General features: G+C 40.7%; 1 protein-coding gene across 6 annotated transcripts in view; it reads left to right on the top strand.

Annotated features, from left to right (window-relative positions):
- Positions 1 to 14860, top strand: part of LOC106594751 (60 kDa lysophospholipase) — a 56403-nt gene that overhangs the window by 16702 nt on the left and 24841 nt on the right. For 3 of the 6 annotated variants that reach the window (XM_014186323.2, XM_014186169.2, XM_014186287.2), the window contains 5 exons: positions 4540 to 4678; positions 5450 to 5485; positions 7932 to 8043; positions 8335 to 8460; positions 8540 to 8623. In XM_014186323.2, coding sequence (XP_014041798.2) covers positions 4540 to 4678; positions 5450 to 5485; positions 7932 to 8043; positions 8335 to 8460; positions 8540 to 8623 — 497 coding nt within the window. The remainder of the gene's footprint in view (positions 1 to 4539; positions 4679 to 5449; positions 5486 to 7931; positions 8044 to 8334; positions 8461 to 8539; positions 8624 to 14860) is intronic. The other 3 variants (XM_045716220.1, XM_014186227.2, XM_014186372.2) reach the window with 1 other exon arrangement.

The raw sequence follows: 14860 nt of genomic DNA on the forward strand, positions 1-14860 counted from the left end.
CCAGAGCGACTTACAGTAGTGAATGCATACATTTCATACAATTTCATTTAAAAAAAATTCAGTGCTGGCCCCCCGTGGGAATCGAACCCACAACCCTGGCGTTGCAAACACCATGCTCTACCAACTGAGCTACAGGGAAGTCCATATACCACAAACCCCTGAGGTGCCGTATTGCTTAAATATAACTGATGCATGTGAGTTTTTAAATAATAATGTTACTACTACTAGCTTGCTCTTTGCCTGCTATTCCTGAACATGTTTATCTGATATAGCTAGTTCATTGTCCTTCCTTGCTCATCCAAAGCAGGCTTTTCTCCTCCTCGCTAGTCTACAGATGCTTGACAACATGATCATCAAGTTGTGGCTCTAACATGGACATTGCATTAGAACTAGATACACTCTTAGAAAAAAGGGTTCTTCAGCTGTCCCCATAGTATAACCCTTGTTGGTTCCAGGGAGAACCCTTTTGGGTTCCATGTAGAATCCTTTGTGGAAAGGGTTATACATTGAACCCAAAATGGTTCTACCTAAAACCAACAAGGGCTCCTCAAAAAGTTATCCTATGGGGACAGCTGAAGAACTTTAAGTTCTAGATGGCACTTTTTTTTCTAAGAGTGTAGCTTTAGAGACATTTCAGGAAAAGCAACTAATTTGGCAAGCCAATAAAAAGTCTGATAACTAGCTAGTAATTCTTGTTCTATAGGCTTTCCTCCTCCTCGCTGGTCTGAAGATGCTTGAGTACTTGACATTTCCTGGACGTTGCATAAGAACAACTAGAACTAACAACTTTATCAGAGACATTTTCAGGAAAAGCAGCTCATTTAGCAAGCCAATAAAATACATATTGCATTGGTTCAGCCTTGAAATATAGCTACTCAAGATATAGATCTTACCTTTTTATCTCTGTAGCAGTTCTCTCACCTCGCCTGGGCACTGCAACAGCCATGTCTTATTCCCCATTCTCTATTGTCTAGATTCTGCATGGAGCTAGCCTGTTCTAAAACATTAGCTAAAAGCTAAGTTGGCCAATTTTGAGCAAATAAATCTCAGCTTGCTAACTAGCAAAGCCAACCAATTACACAGCAAATATACAAAGTTAACAATTATTTTCTAAACTGTTAGTCTCAACCAAATGACAAGTACAAAGAACTATTTCTCTGTTCCACAACGTAACAACCATTAGTTAAAGGCTAGACATAAGACTATTGATAGTTAGCTAACTAGCCATGCTATTTCAATGAAAATAAGCCAGCTAGCCAGCGTCAGCTTTAGTTGTATTGCTATGTGGAAAAAGTAGTTTTAATATCTTTCTCAATTTTTCTCACCAACGCAGTAGCGTTTAAATTCTGTAAATGTAATTGACAAATTAACATTTTGATCCATATTTAGAAACATCTCCTCCCTCCCTGAGTGATTCATCGCAACAGGCCAGAAGTCAAACAAAGCCAAACTCACGGAAATTGAGGTGGTTACAATGTGCTACATTCAGACGCATTAAATGTACCCGTTACTACACAGGCGTTCAGAACGTGTGCAGTGGCACAATTTCATGCGTCTGAAAGTACAATATTCAAACGTTCTAATCACCTGTAAATGCACACTGAACAGGTGTAATGAACGCGTGTAAAAATGCCCATAACAAGCTTTCAAATCAAGATGATTTTAAACTCTTGGCCTTCCATACTGGCACGCAAGGGTCTCGTGAGTTGTCAAATGTAACAGCTGCTACACTTGCTTTGTAAATTGTAACAAGCAAACATTATCTACCTGTAGAACAGGGATCATCAACTAGATTCAGCCGCGGATCGTCAGTGGGCGGAACATAATTGCAGACTGCAAATTGATAACAAGAAGCCTAATATAATATTTGACAAACAATCATTTCTGACATGGATTACCTTTGTATATGATCACGTCTCTATTACGCGTGGGAATACTTGAACAGAGTTCCAAAATTGATAATCACTTGAGCTGATTTCCTGGTGTTTTTACAGTTGATATCCAACAATAAAAATAAAACATGAACAAATTGTTATTTTTGCTCAGAAAACATAGGGGGGGATACAACCAACCACAGACCAAATGTGGGCTGCCAGTAGGGGACCCTGCAGTAGAAGGTCATGATCATGTTTGTCCATGCATGGTTAGTGAAGATTACATTTTCAATTCACTTCCTTCCTCCCATTGTAAGATGGATTTGAGAACAAACGCGCACAGTGTGGATGGATGTGTACTGCCCTAACGGTCAACTAATGAATAACTAGCTATGACGTACAAGATTAGGCAACAGCAGGACTCAACTTAATAATATTATGTTTAAGGGTACAAGACCACCAAAGGTATTGTTTGCTTCAGTACTGGTTAACTGTCCAATCAGTCACAGTTGAACTAAATGATAGTGTTCACCACAAACCTTTGGCAGTCTAGAATATGAATTTGAGGAAAAGATCTGCTGAATCAGGAGCTTTCATCCACACACCCTTACAAAGATAATTACATTTGCGATACAACACTGGAACTTTTATCTGCCCATCTTTTCAACTCCATTCTTTGGATAGAGAGAGAAACTCTCCGCCTCTGTAATAGTGGCAGAGAGTCCCAGTGGGGAGACTGCAAGGGCGGTTCATCAGTCCAGTGCCTTGCCGTTCACCTACACTCAATCATGGGACGTACTGAAGAGATGAGTCTTAAGTCTTTACTGAAGTTCGAGACCAAGTCTGCGTCTCACATGGAGAGACATTTTTTAAATGTTTTTTATTTCACCTTTATATAACCAGGTAGGCCAGTTCTCATTTACAACTGCGACCTGGCCAAGAAAAAGCAAAACAGTGCGACACAAGATAAAGCAAAGCAGTGCGACACAAACAACACAGAGTTACACATGGAATAAACAAACGTACAGTCAATAACCCAATAGAAAAGTCTATATACAGTGTGTGCAAATGAAGTAAGATTAGGGAGGTAAGGCAATAAATAGGCCATAGTGGCGAAATAATTACAATTTAGCAATTAGATGTGCAGGTATGTAGATGTGACCGTACCGTATGTGTAGGTATGTACGGCAAGGCCAAATCAGAGAGATGGGTAGGAGAACGTCCATGTAGTGTAGCAGTAAAATCTTGAAATCAGCCTTAACCTTAACAGGAAGCCAGTGTAGAGAGGCTAGCACTGGATTAATATGATACATTTTTTGGTTCTAGTCAGGATTCTAGCAGCCGTATTTAGCACTAACCAAAGTTTATTTAGTGCTTTATCCGGGTAGCCGGAGAGTAGAGCATTGCAGTAGTCTAATCTAGAAGTGACAAAAGCACGGATTAGTTTTTCTGCATCATTTTTGGATAAAAGGTTTCAGATTTTTGCAATGTTATGAAGATGGGGGGGGAGAAAGCTGCCCTTGAAAAATTATTGCTCTGTTCGTCAAAAGAGAGATCAAGGTCCAGAGTAACGCTGAGGTCCTTCAATTTTATTTGAGACGACTGTATAACCATCAAGATTTAACAGCAGATCTTTGTTTCTTGGGACCTAGAAATAGCATCTCTGTTTTGTCCGAGTTTAAAAGTAGAACATTTGCCGCCATCCTCTTCCTTATGTCTGAAACACAGGCTTCAAGGATATGCAATTTTGGGGTTTCACCATGTTTCATTGAAATGTACAGATGTGTGTCGTTCGCATAGCAGTAAAAGGAGAGAGAGATCCTGAAACGGAACCTTGAGGAATACTGAAAGCTACTGTTTCCTGAATAGTTCATTTCCTGGAAAGGGAAATGGGGAAAGAATGAAGATTCCTTTGTGGGCCAAGGAAATGTGTTAACTGTTAAGCGCTTTGGATCAAATGTCTGCTGAATGAGATCTCTAGGCTAACCAGCCCTTGTCATTTCATTCAGCATCCATTACTGTGGATGGTACTTGGAGTAAACACTAGACCATAAATAACATGGCCATAGTTTCTAGGTCTACCGTTTTCACACCATTCCAAAGGTTCTGTTTGGAAGTCCCAATATTTGTCTATATGCAATCTTTCCATCTACTGTAACCAGTGGCTGGTGGTCCACTTTTCACAGGTCCTAATTTTAGTCAGCCAGTTCGTTCCAGCGGTTTGGACTATGATGAGTTATACAATACATGAATGATTAGAACTATATTCCAAACAGCCTACTTTTCATTTTGATGTATTTCTCACATTTGCCACTAGGGTTGAGTATAATACAAGGCATGATTTACTGGGAATAGTAAACCTGGGCAACATTCGATAGCCAATCTCATTCGTAGCCAAACGTTATTGAACGTTGCAGATAGAAATGCCACGAATAGAGCTGACGTGAAACCTTATTCTACATGTCAGAGAGTGTGTGTTCTACATAGGAATATGCTATCTGAATGCTCCAAAATGTTGCTTACTGCCACCCTCTCTTCAAAATAAACATCACGCTCAGATCTATGTAGGCTGTTATTGGGCTCACCCTTCCTGAACTCTGATTAGTTATGTTGCTCTGTACACTAATGGCAACATCTTCTTTCTCTCTGTCCCTCTCATCCACAGTGCTGTCCCCAGAGCCTAATGTGTTTGTGAAGGCCCTGCGAAAGCTTCCCAACCTCCATGATGAGCAGTATGCCCTGCAGACCTGTATGTCTTGCTACGACAGCACGAGTGGCCCACAGGAGAACACCCTTGTCCTGCCGTAAGTCACCCATACACTCCACCTCACCCCACCTCTCCTGGGCTCCTCTGCAGCCTTCTATTTCTGTTTATTCTGCTTCTTTTTACTTTGTCTTTGCTGTTATTAATATATAGGCTAGCGTTAAATGTTGACATGTTTTACTTTATTGTACAGTCTTCGTACAATCATTCAAACTGTGAAAAGATTACTATCCATGTAACACATCATCACTGTAGAAAACGCAACCTTGTGCTGTTTGACTGACAAACTTCAGATGGAGAGCTTGGCGTTTGATACAGATGATGATAAAATTAGAGTAGAGTAATAGTAGTTAGGCTATAACTGTTCTTATAGAAATATGTGAAGGGGACCTCAACCTACCGGTACTACCGATACATACATTTTCACGCCCTTACCATTTCTTTAACCAGGAGATGAGTGTGTACTGTACTTACTGGATTAGAATAACTGCTTAATTTGACTGTCAAATTCAAACAAGACTGAAGTTCTGCTTCCTTTTTTATAACCATTGACAGCTTTTATTTCATGGCTTTTTCAACCTACAAGGCATACGAGGCTTTTTCAAAGGCTCTTTGAATAGCAACATATTCGAGTGCACAGCATATCATGTCAGGATAAAGGTTGACCTCCTCCCCCAAAATCTGTTCACTATGACCCCTCCATAGCAGTAGGCCTACAGGATATACAATGTTTGTTAGGGGATATCATACACACGTTTCTATTCCCTGCATGCCTGGGAACATTTCACTCTAAAACTGTCTGTTTTGACAGGATGCCGACACACCTCGCTGATGAACTATCAAAAAGGTCCTGAAATACTGGTAGCATACTGTGCCTGCGCTACGCTGTGTGGTTTGAATCCTCTGTATCTGTCCCGCCTGGTGTCAAACAGTGCCTGGCAGGAACAGTTTGCTCTGTTGTCTGTGTGGATCTGTCAGGGAGGGATCATTGGAGCACACACCTGTAGGGAGTTGTGCTGCAGCATTTCAGTAGCGGTGTTCACGCCTGCCTGACATTCTACCCTTATTCCCTCTCTTCAGATACTTTGCCTCGCTCCCGCTGGAGGGAGCTACTCTCATTGGTTCATGTCTAGCTAAAAACAGTGCAGAACAGTCAAGTTCTCATAACGTTTCTGTAATGTTACAGTAGCAACCCCAGGAGTATTGCTGCTGCCAGAGAGAGAATAGGCATGCGAGGGGTTGCTGGTGCCACGCTGGCAGAGAGCGAGGCTAATCTGGGTTGAGCGTGTTTGATTCCTGTAGTCTGGTTCTCAGTGCGTGTGTTCAGGAGTAGCGAGAGGGCCCTCTGCTGAATATGGTCCTGGCAGGTCGGATCCGAGGGGTGCTGGCTATCGCTCTTCCAAATGGAGGTTGCCTGAGTCCAGGCCAATGCACCCTGGGTCAAATCCCTCCCAGCAACCTCCTCTCCTTTCTGGGCCTGTGATGCCGGTGGCAGTGGGGGCGCCTCTGCCTGCCTGCACGCTAATCTCTACACAGACACCCAGCACAGGGCTCAGCACCTCCACCTCAAACCCACTCAGAGCAGCTCAGGACCACAGATATAGAGACTGGAGGGGGCAGGGTGGGCCTGGGTTATAGGGGACAGATAAGAGAACTACACAAGCACGCTATTTTTAAGCTGTTTGCATGAAGGGGGGCTGGTGGCACTGTGCCTGCTTGGATCATGGTAATGTTTGTTTGGAGGACTGCCATGTCACCTCCATAGCCTTCTACTCCTCATCGCTTCAACAGTCTCACAGGAGATTCATAGGACGTATGGATTCAGATTCCGTCCCACAGACAAATGTATCAGTCTCATTATGTTTTCAGTGTAATTTCAGAAGTTGATTCAATCATACTCTTTCCTCCTTGCTTCTGTAAGGTTAATTTTCATTATTACCATCATTATGTTCCTTTTTGTGGCTTCAAGTTAATGTTGATTAACATACTAGCTGTCACCAAACATTGCTGTTAAATGTCCCTAATGCCTGAGTTATTTGGTTTTTGTTTCGTTTATGTTATGCTTTGCAGTGAGCATGTGCAGTGGACTTGAAATAACATTGACAAAGCTAATGTCAATATATCCTAACATTGCTTAAATGTTTTACATTGTGTGGAGTAGGAAGTTGGTTTGTTGATTTATTGAACAGCTGAGTGAAAAGCAGCAGTAGTGAGATTCCCTGTGGGAAGCCTTCACCCCAACCTCCCATTTGCCTCTGTCACCACTCTGTTCCTCATCAGCAGGCCAGGCCACAGGGCAGCATCCTACCCAACCCTCGATATGCTAATACCCATTTCCCTGCCACACCGTCGGCTATACCAGGAGATAAATGAATCATTTGTGATTTGAATATTGTTTTCAGCGACACTATCACTTTAATATTATCAACAACATATGTCTGAGGATTGTGTCTGGAGCCAGGGCTAATTAGGTGGGTGTCTTTAGGCCTTTGCTTAGGTGCTGAGGGGTAAGCTTGCTATTTCCCCTGCTGTTCTATTGAACCCTCAATAAGGGGGGGTTCAATGGTTTGCACCCCCTGCCCTCCAGTGTCTTGTCCCATGTCTTAAAAATGGAGATTAGACGGTAAATCTTTGCACAGCTGCTTAGTCCAGGCACAATCTCTTAATAGAGCGCAAGCAGGAGAATACGGGACGACAACGTTACCTCCATCTAGAGGACATGTTAATATGCATGGGAGGCCAGGATGAGCTGCCCGTCTAATTAGAACATGGGGTCTCGCTAAAACATGAACACACCCCTTTTCATCCCCCCTCCGTACTCCCAAAAGGCACCCCTTACCCCTCAGAACGCCCGCAAATTAGTAACTCCTCATGCAGCATCATAGACTTCCCAGGGAGTCGCCCCCTCCCTCATCATGTCCATAATTCACACCCAGCGCTTAGGAACTGGTTTGGGCACCCTGCTGCTGAAACAGAAGGTCCAACCAAATAGACTTTGTCTCGCTTCATAAAGTAGGCTAGGCTTGTTTCACTCTTTTCCTTTATCTTCAGCCTTTTCCTCATGTTAACAGAACCGGCTCCATGTCTTAATGAGTTTGTAAAGTAAACAGAACAACCAAGACAAAAAAGAGGGTTGTTTAAAAAAAAAAATGTAATAGCCACATTTGCTTAACCTGGATTGTTTGTGTCTCTATGTAAACTGTCTTCTCTGTTGGAGACGCAGAGTTTCTTTGGGTGTTTTCTGAAGATTTGGTTATTATAGGATGATTGTGACTCAACTTGTCTTTTCCCAGGCTGTGTAAACAAAATAAGAGGATAGTGTACACTGTTTTAGAGTACAGCCCCTTGCTGGACTCTTGCAATATGACCACAGATGACTGGGCTACAATTGGGAAGGACATTGAGGTACTTGGTGTGGTCATTTTATTTATCTGCACTTCACCCCAACATTAACCATAACCCTGACTTTAACCATTTACATAAGCAGAGGCATTATGATGCAATAACACAACAATCTCAAGTCATTCACTGAAGTAAAAGTCAGCTGTCCCTTTCCTGTTATGTTACTGTACTGGAGCGTTTGTATTAAATACAGTACTTATTTCAAGTAGCCTGTGGCAAGATGTAGGCTACACATTTTGACCTTGGAACCTTTGATTAAAGTCTGATCCTGTTCTCTTTGTCTCTTGGTTCCAGAAACACTATGAGAAGTATGACGGTTTTGTCATTCTCCACGGCACGGACACCATGGCCTACACAGCATCTGCTCTGTCCTTCATGTGTGAGCACCTGGGGAAGCCTGTCATCCTCACCGGCTCCCAGGTACACCTGCCATCCGTACAGCTAAACTGCTTCATAAAGATAACAGAAGGGTGAAATGTTGTTTTATGACCTCTTGCAGGTGCCGATCTATGAGATGAGGAACGATGGAAGAGACAACCTGTTGGGGGCACTGCTGATCGCTGGTCAGTTTGTCATTCCTGAGGTGAGTAGAGGAGGGAGGGACACTTCTTCTTTGAGCAGCACTCACACACAGCTGACTACATGTCACCTGCACTTGTTTTTGAATGCAATGTTGTTGAATCATCTTGGCCAAATATTCCTAGTTGCACATTTTTAGATGAGAACTATATCACATTTCTCTTAATTGAATGTGTTCATACTATTGTCCATGCTGTTGACATGTGTCTATCTTTTTTGCCTGCTATGGTAATAAGGTGATATGACTGGCTATGTCCTCCCTGATTGATGAAGGTGTGAGGATGAACTTTGTTGGCAGACAATACACCACACCTTCACACCCTGTCGTAAATTAAGAGGGAGAGAACTCTCCTACTGGCTCTATAGTAGCAAGATTGGAATGTTTAAAAAAAAAAATAAAATAAAAATCTTGATTATCTGAAACATACAACATACTTGCAGTGAAGCTGCTCAACAACTACAGTTGAAGTCGGAAGTTTACATACACCTTTGCCAAACTCAGTTTTTCACAATTCCTGACATTTAATCCAAGTAAAAAATCCCTGTCTTAGGTCAGTTAGGATCACCACTTTATTTTAAGAATGTGAAATGTCAGAATAATAGTACAGTGATTTATTTCAGCTTTTATTTCTTTCATCACATTCTCAGTGGGTCAGAAGTTTACATACGCTCAATTAGTATTTGGTAGTATTGCCTTTAAATTGTTTAACTTGGGTCAAACGCTTCGGGTAGCCTTCCACAAGATTCCCACAATAAATTGGTTTAATTTTGGCCCATTCCTCCTGACAGAGATGGTGTAACTGAGTCAGGTTTGTAGGCCTTTTTGCTCGCACATGCTTTTTCAGTTCTGCCCACATATTTTTCTATGGGATTGAGGTCAGGGCTTTGTGATGGCCACTCCAATACCTTGACTTTGTTGTCCTTAAGCCATTTTGCTACAACTTTGGAAGTATGCTTGGGGTCATTGTCCATTTGGAAGACCCATTTGCGTCCATGCTTTAACTTCCTGACTGATATCTTGAGATGTTGCTTCAATATATCCACATAATTTTCCTTTCTCATGAAGCCATCTATTTTGTGAAGTGCACCAGTCCCTCCTGCAGCAAAGCACCCCCACAACATGATGCTGCCACACCCGTGGTTCATGGTTGGGATGGTGTTCTTCAGCTTGCAAGCTTCCCCCTTTTTCCTCCAAACATAACGATGGTCATTATGGCCAAACAGTTATATTTTTGTTTCATCAGACCAGAGGACATTTCTCCAAAATGTACGATCTTTGTCCCCATGTGCAGTTGCAAACCGTAGTCTGGCTTTTTTATGGCGGTTTTGGAGCAGTGGCTTCTTCCTTGCTGAGCGGCCTTTCAGGTTATGTCTATATAACTCGTTTTACTGTGGATATAGATTCTTTTGTACCTATTTCCTCCAGCATCTTCACAAGGTCCTTTGCTGTTGTTCTGGGATTGATTTCATTCATCTCTAGGAGACAGAACGCGTCTCCTTCCTGAGCGGTATGACAGCTGCGTAGTACCATTGTGTTTATACTTGTGTACTATTGTTTGTACAGATGAACGTGGTACCTTCAGGTGTTTGGAAATTGCTCCCAAGGATGAACCAGACTTGTGGAGGTCTACAAATTTTTTTTTCTGAGGTCTTGGCTGATTTCTTTAGATTTTCCCATGATGTCAAGCAAAGAGGCACTGAGATTGAAGGTAGGCCTTGAAATACATCCACAGGCACACCTCCAATTGACTCAAATGATGTCAATTAGCCTATCAGAAGCTTATAAAACCATGACATCATTTTCTGGAATTTTCCAACCTGTTTAAGGGCACAGTCAACTTAGTATATGTAAACTTCTGACTCACTGGAATTGTGATACAGTGAAATAATCTGTAAACAATTGTTGGAAAAATTACTTGTGTCATGCGCAGAGTAGATGTCCTAACCGACTTGCCAAAACTATAGTTTAACAAGAAATTTGTGGAGTGGTTGAAAAACAAGCTTTAATGACTCCAACCTAAGTGTATGTAAACTTCCGACTTCAACTGTACATCATACCAGTCATCCAACAGACTCCCATTCAGAGCGACACAGAAGCATCCATGGTCAATGCCCTGCTCAAGGGCACGTTGACACATCTCCCACCAGGCTAAAAAACGTGAACCCGAACCCTCCAAGCCCCCCCCCCACCCCGAAGAACCCCCAATGTACCAACAACCAAGAGAATGAACTAAAGAGAAAAAAGAAAAAGACAGAAGAAAACAGCAAACATTAATGCAAAAAAATTATTAAAAAATACATTTAAAACCAAGGACAACTTAAATCATAACAGCAATGCCAACTGTATATGTTTGTGTGCATGTCTGGCACTATTACATGCATGTGTGTGCTCTTGTATGCGTTTATTTGAATGAGAGTGTGTGTGTATATGCATGTGTACAAACACCTGCATAGCATCAGCCTCAGGCAGACCGGCATTAGTTGTAATAACACTGCCCCTTAGTGTCATTCAAACATACTTTTTAGTATGTTTTATTTCGATTTTTTGAAAAACTTATCTTAGAATGATGGTCAATCTCCTGCACAGCAACTCCACTCCCACTTGTCTCCAATTCCACATCCCAACCCTCAGCTTCCCTCAGCCCATCCCATCTATCTCTGCTGGCCACACACTTTGGGTTTCTGTGCAACACATATCTTTCAACTATGCTGTGATGTTTAACGTACAATTTCAATCTATCTAATCGAATTGAATCCACAGATTGCGTGTTGAAGATAAATACTTTTACTAAGAGTATTAGTAATTGACTGATCCGGTCTCTCCAGATCTCCTACCAGTACTATTTCTAGGGTCAATTTTAGATCAATGCTATGCATTTTCAGCCATTCCTGAACCTGAGATCAGAAACAGGCTACCTGAGAGCAATACCAAAATAAATGGTCTACTGATTCTGTATCCTCACAACAAAATCTGCAGAGCTTCGATGATTTTATGCTCCAAATATTCAACATTTTGTTGGTGGCAAGAGTTCTATGTAATCATTTTAGCTGAAAAGCAAGTCTTGAATCTTGCGTTGTTTTATATATCTCATATCAACTCATACACCCATGTGACATGGAATCGGTAGAAGGAAAATTTCTTCCTAACTATTTTGCAATCTGTATGGCACAGTTGTCAACATCCTGGTCCTCAAACGAAGCTGGTATACTTTCCTATTTATGCTATTTTTATTCCTCTTCCAGTTTTGATCCTTTATATTTGGCAGACAGATAAGTTCCCTGCCTCCTCCCGCTGCCACCCGCCTCCTCCATTTTTGGGGTAATGCTGTAATCAATTGGTTATACTCTTGGATTGAGAAGACCTTCCCGTACAATTCTGATAACTCCACGAAGGACATAACTACCATTCCAATTTACAATATCATTTAAGAACAAAATACCCTTTTCAAACATCTTTCCCATAAATCCAGGTATTTTACCAACCAGCACATTTGAGTTCAGCCATCATTTTTGTTGTAATATTTGTTCTATCTTTTCAGGGGATGAAATTGAAATTGTAGCCAGCTCTGCAATGCTTGTTTGAAAAAGAGAGATACTTTGAAAAAAGTATCATTTTCAATTAATCGAAAATGAGACATGGCAATCTGCACAAAGGCAAAAAGGCAATTTTTTATCAATGGATGAGCTTTTCTTAGTAATCTACTTGAGAACCATTTAGTGTTCAAGTAAAACTTTTGAATAAGTGAAGCTTTTAGAGAGGTTTAGTGCTTTTATATTTCATCTTAACCCATCCAATTCATATTCATTATATACATAGGCACATTTTATTTTGTCTGGTTTAGCTTACCAGATAAAGCGAAATATTTTTTGCTCATATGATTTGAAAAAATAAATCATCAGGAGTAGACAGCACCATAAGTAATTGAGTAAACTGAGATATGACACATTTTTCCATAAATATACAGGTATTTACCTCTCCATGGTTGCAGGATATTTTTACAAGTTTTCTATTGAAATTCATTGTGGAGAGCTTATTTTTATCTTTTGTGATATGAATACCAAGTATCTCTACTTCACCATCAGCCCATTTTATAGGTAAACTGAAGGGTAATGTAAAAGTTGTATTTTTAAAGATCCAATACGTAATATTGTACACTTAGAATAATTAGGTTTTAGTCCAGAGAGTACAGAAAAGTTATCTAGATTTTCAATGAGACATTGCAGGGATCTAGCTTGCAGACACTCTTACATCTAGACGTTCCGCTAGCGGAACACCTGCTCCAATATCCAATGATAGGCGTGGCGCGAATTACAAATTCCTCAAAAATACAAACATATGACTATTTTACAGCATTTTAAAGACAAGACTCTCCTTTATCTAACCACACTGTCCAATTTCAAAAAGGCTTTACAGCGAAAGCAAAACATTAGATTATGTCAGCAGAGTACCCAGCCAGAAATAATCAGACACCCATTTTTCAAGCTAGCATATAATGTCACAAAAAACAAAACCACAGCTAAATGCAGCACTAACCTTGGATGATCTTCATCAGATGACACTCCTAGGACATAATGTTATACAATACATGCATGTTTTGTTCAATCAAGTTAATATTTATATCAAAAAACAGCTTTTTACATTAGCATGTGACGTTCAGAACTAGCATACCCCCCGCAAACCTCCGGTGAATTTACTAAATTACTCACAAAAAACATAACAATTATTTTAAGAATTATAGATACAGAACTCCTTTGTGCAATCGAGGTGTCCGATTTTAAAATTGCTTTTCGGTGAAAGCACATTTTGCAATATTCTGAGTAGATAGCCCAGCCATCACGGCTAGCTATTTAGACACCCACCAAGTTTAGCCCAGACCAAACTCCGATTTACTATTAGAAAAGTTTGATTACCTTTGGTGTTCTTCGTCAGAATGCACTCCCATATCTGCTACTTCAATAACAAATGTTGGTTTGGTCCCAAATAATCCATTGTTATATCCAAACAGCGGCGTTTTGTTTGTGTGTTCAAGACACTATCCGAATGGTAAGGGTCACGAGCATGGCGCATTTCGTGACAAAAGATTTCTAAATATTCCATTACCGTACTTCGAAGCATGTCAACCGCTGTTTAAAATTAATTTTTATGCCATTTTTCTCATAAAAAAGCGATAATATTCCGACCGGGAAAGCGTGTATATGTACAAAGAGAGAGAAAATAAAAGCATGGGATCCCCTCGTGCACGCGCCTGAGTCTCACAGTACTGTGACCAGCCACTATCCAAACGCGCTACTTTCTTTCAGCCAGAGCCTGCAAAGCCACGATTCAGCTTTTTGCCGCCTTCTGAGAGCCCATGGGAGCTGTAGGAAGTGTCACGTAACAGCAGACATCCCCTGTATTGGATAGAGATAATCAAGAAGGGCAAGAAATTGTCAGACAGGGCACTTCCTGCATGGAATCTTCTCAGGTTTTGGCCTGCCAAATGAGTTCTGTTATACTCACAGACACCATTCAAACAGTTTTAGAAACTTTGGAGTGTTTTCTATCCAAAGATAATAATTATATGCATATTCTAGTTTCTGGGCAGGAGTAATAATCAGATTAAATCGGGTACGTTTTTTTATCCGGCCGTGAAAATACTGCCCCCTAGCCATAACAGGTTAACATAAAACTTGAGTCATCGGCATACATGGACACCTTTGTTTTTTAAGCCTTGGATTTCTAATCCTCTGTTATTGAATCTGATTTTAATAGCTAGCATTTTTTATGGCCATAACGAATATATATGGTGACAGCGGACACCCTTGTTTAACTCCTCTTGACAATTCAAAACCCTCTGAGAAGTAGCAGTTATGTACTATTTTACATCTGGGGTTGCTATATATGATTTTGACCCATTTTATAAGAGAATTACCGAAATTGAAAAACATCCAGGCATTTATATATAAAATCCAGTCTTACTTTATCAAATACCTTTTCAAATTTGCTATAAATACCAGGCCTGGCTTCTTACAATTTTCATGATGTTCTATTATTTCTAGTAGTTGTCGTATATTATCTCCAATGTATTGTCCATGTAAAAAACCTGTCTGATCAGGATGAACAATACCTGGTAAAACCCTTTTTAATTCTGAGTGCTATGCATTTCGCTAGTATTTTTGCATCACAACATTGAAGTGTAAGGGGCCTCGATTTTTTAGATAGACTGGGTCTATTATATTTTTCATCTGGGTCTTGTTTTAA

Source organism: Salmo salar, chromosome ssa01 (assembly GCF_905237065.1).
Source record: "Salmo salar chromosome ssa01, Ssal_v3.1, whole genome shotgun sequence".
NCBI classification, from domain to species: Eukaryota; Metazoa; Chordata; class Actinopteri; order Salmoniformes; family Salmonidae; genus Salmo; species Salmo salar.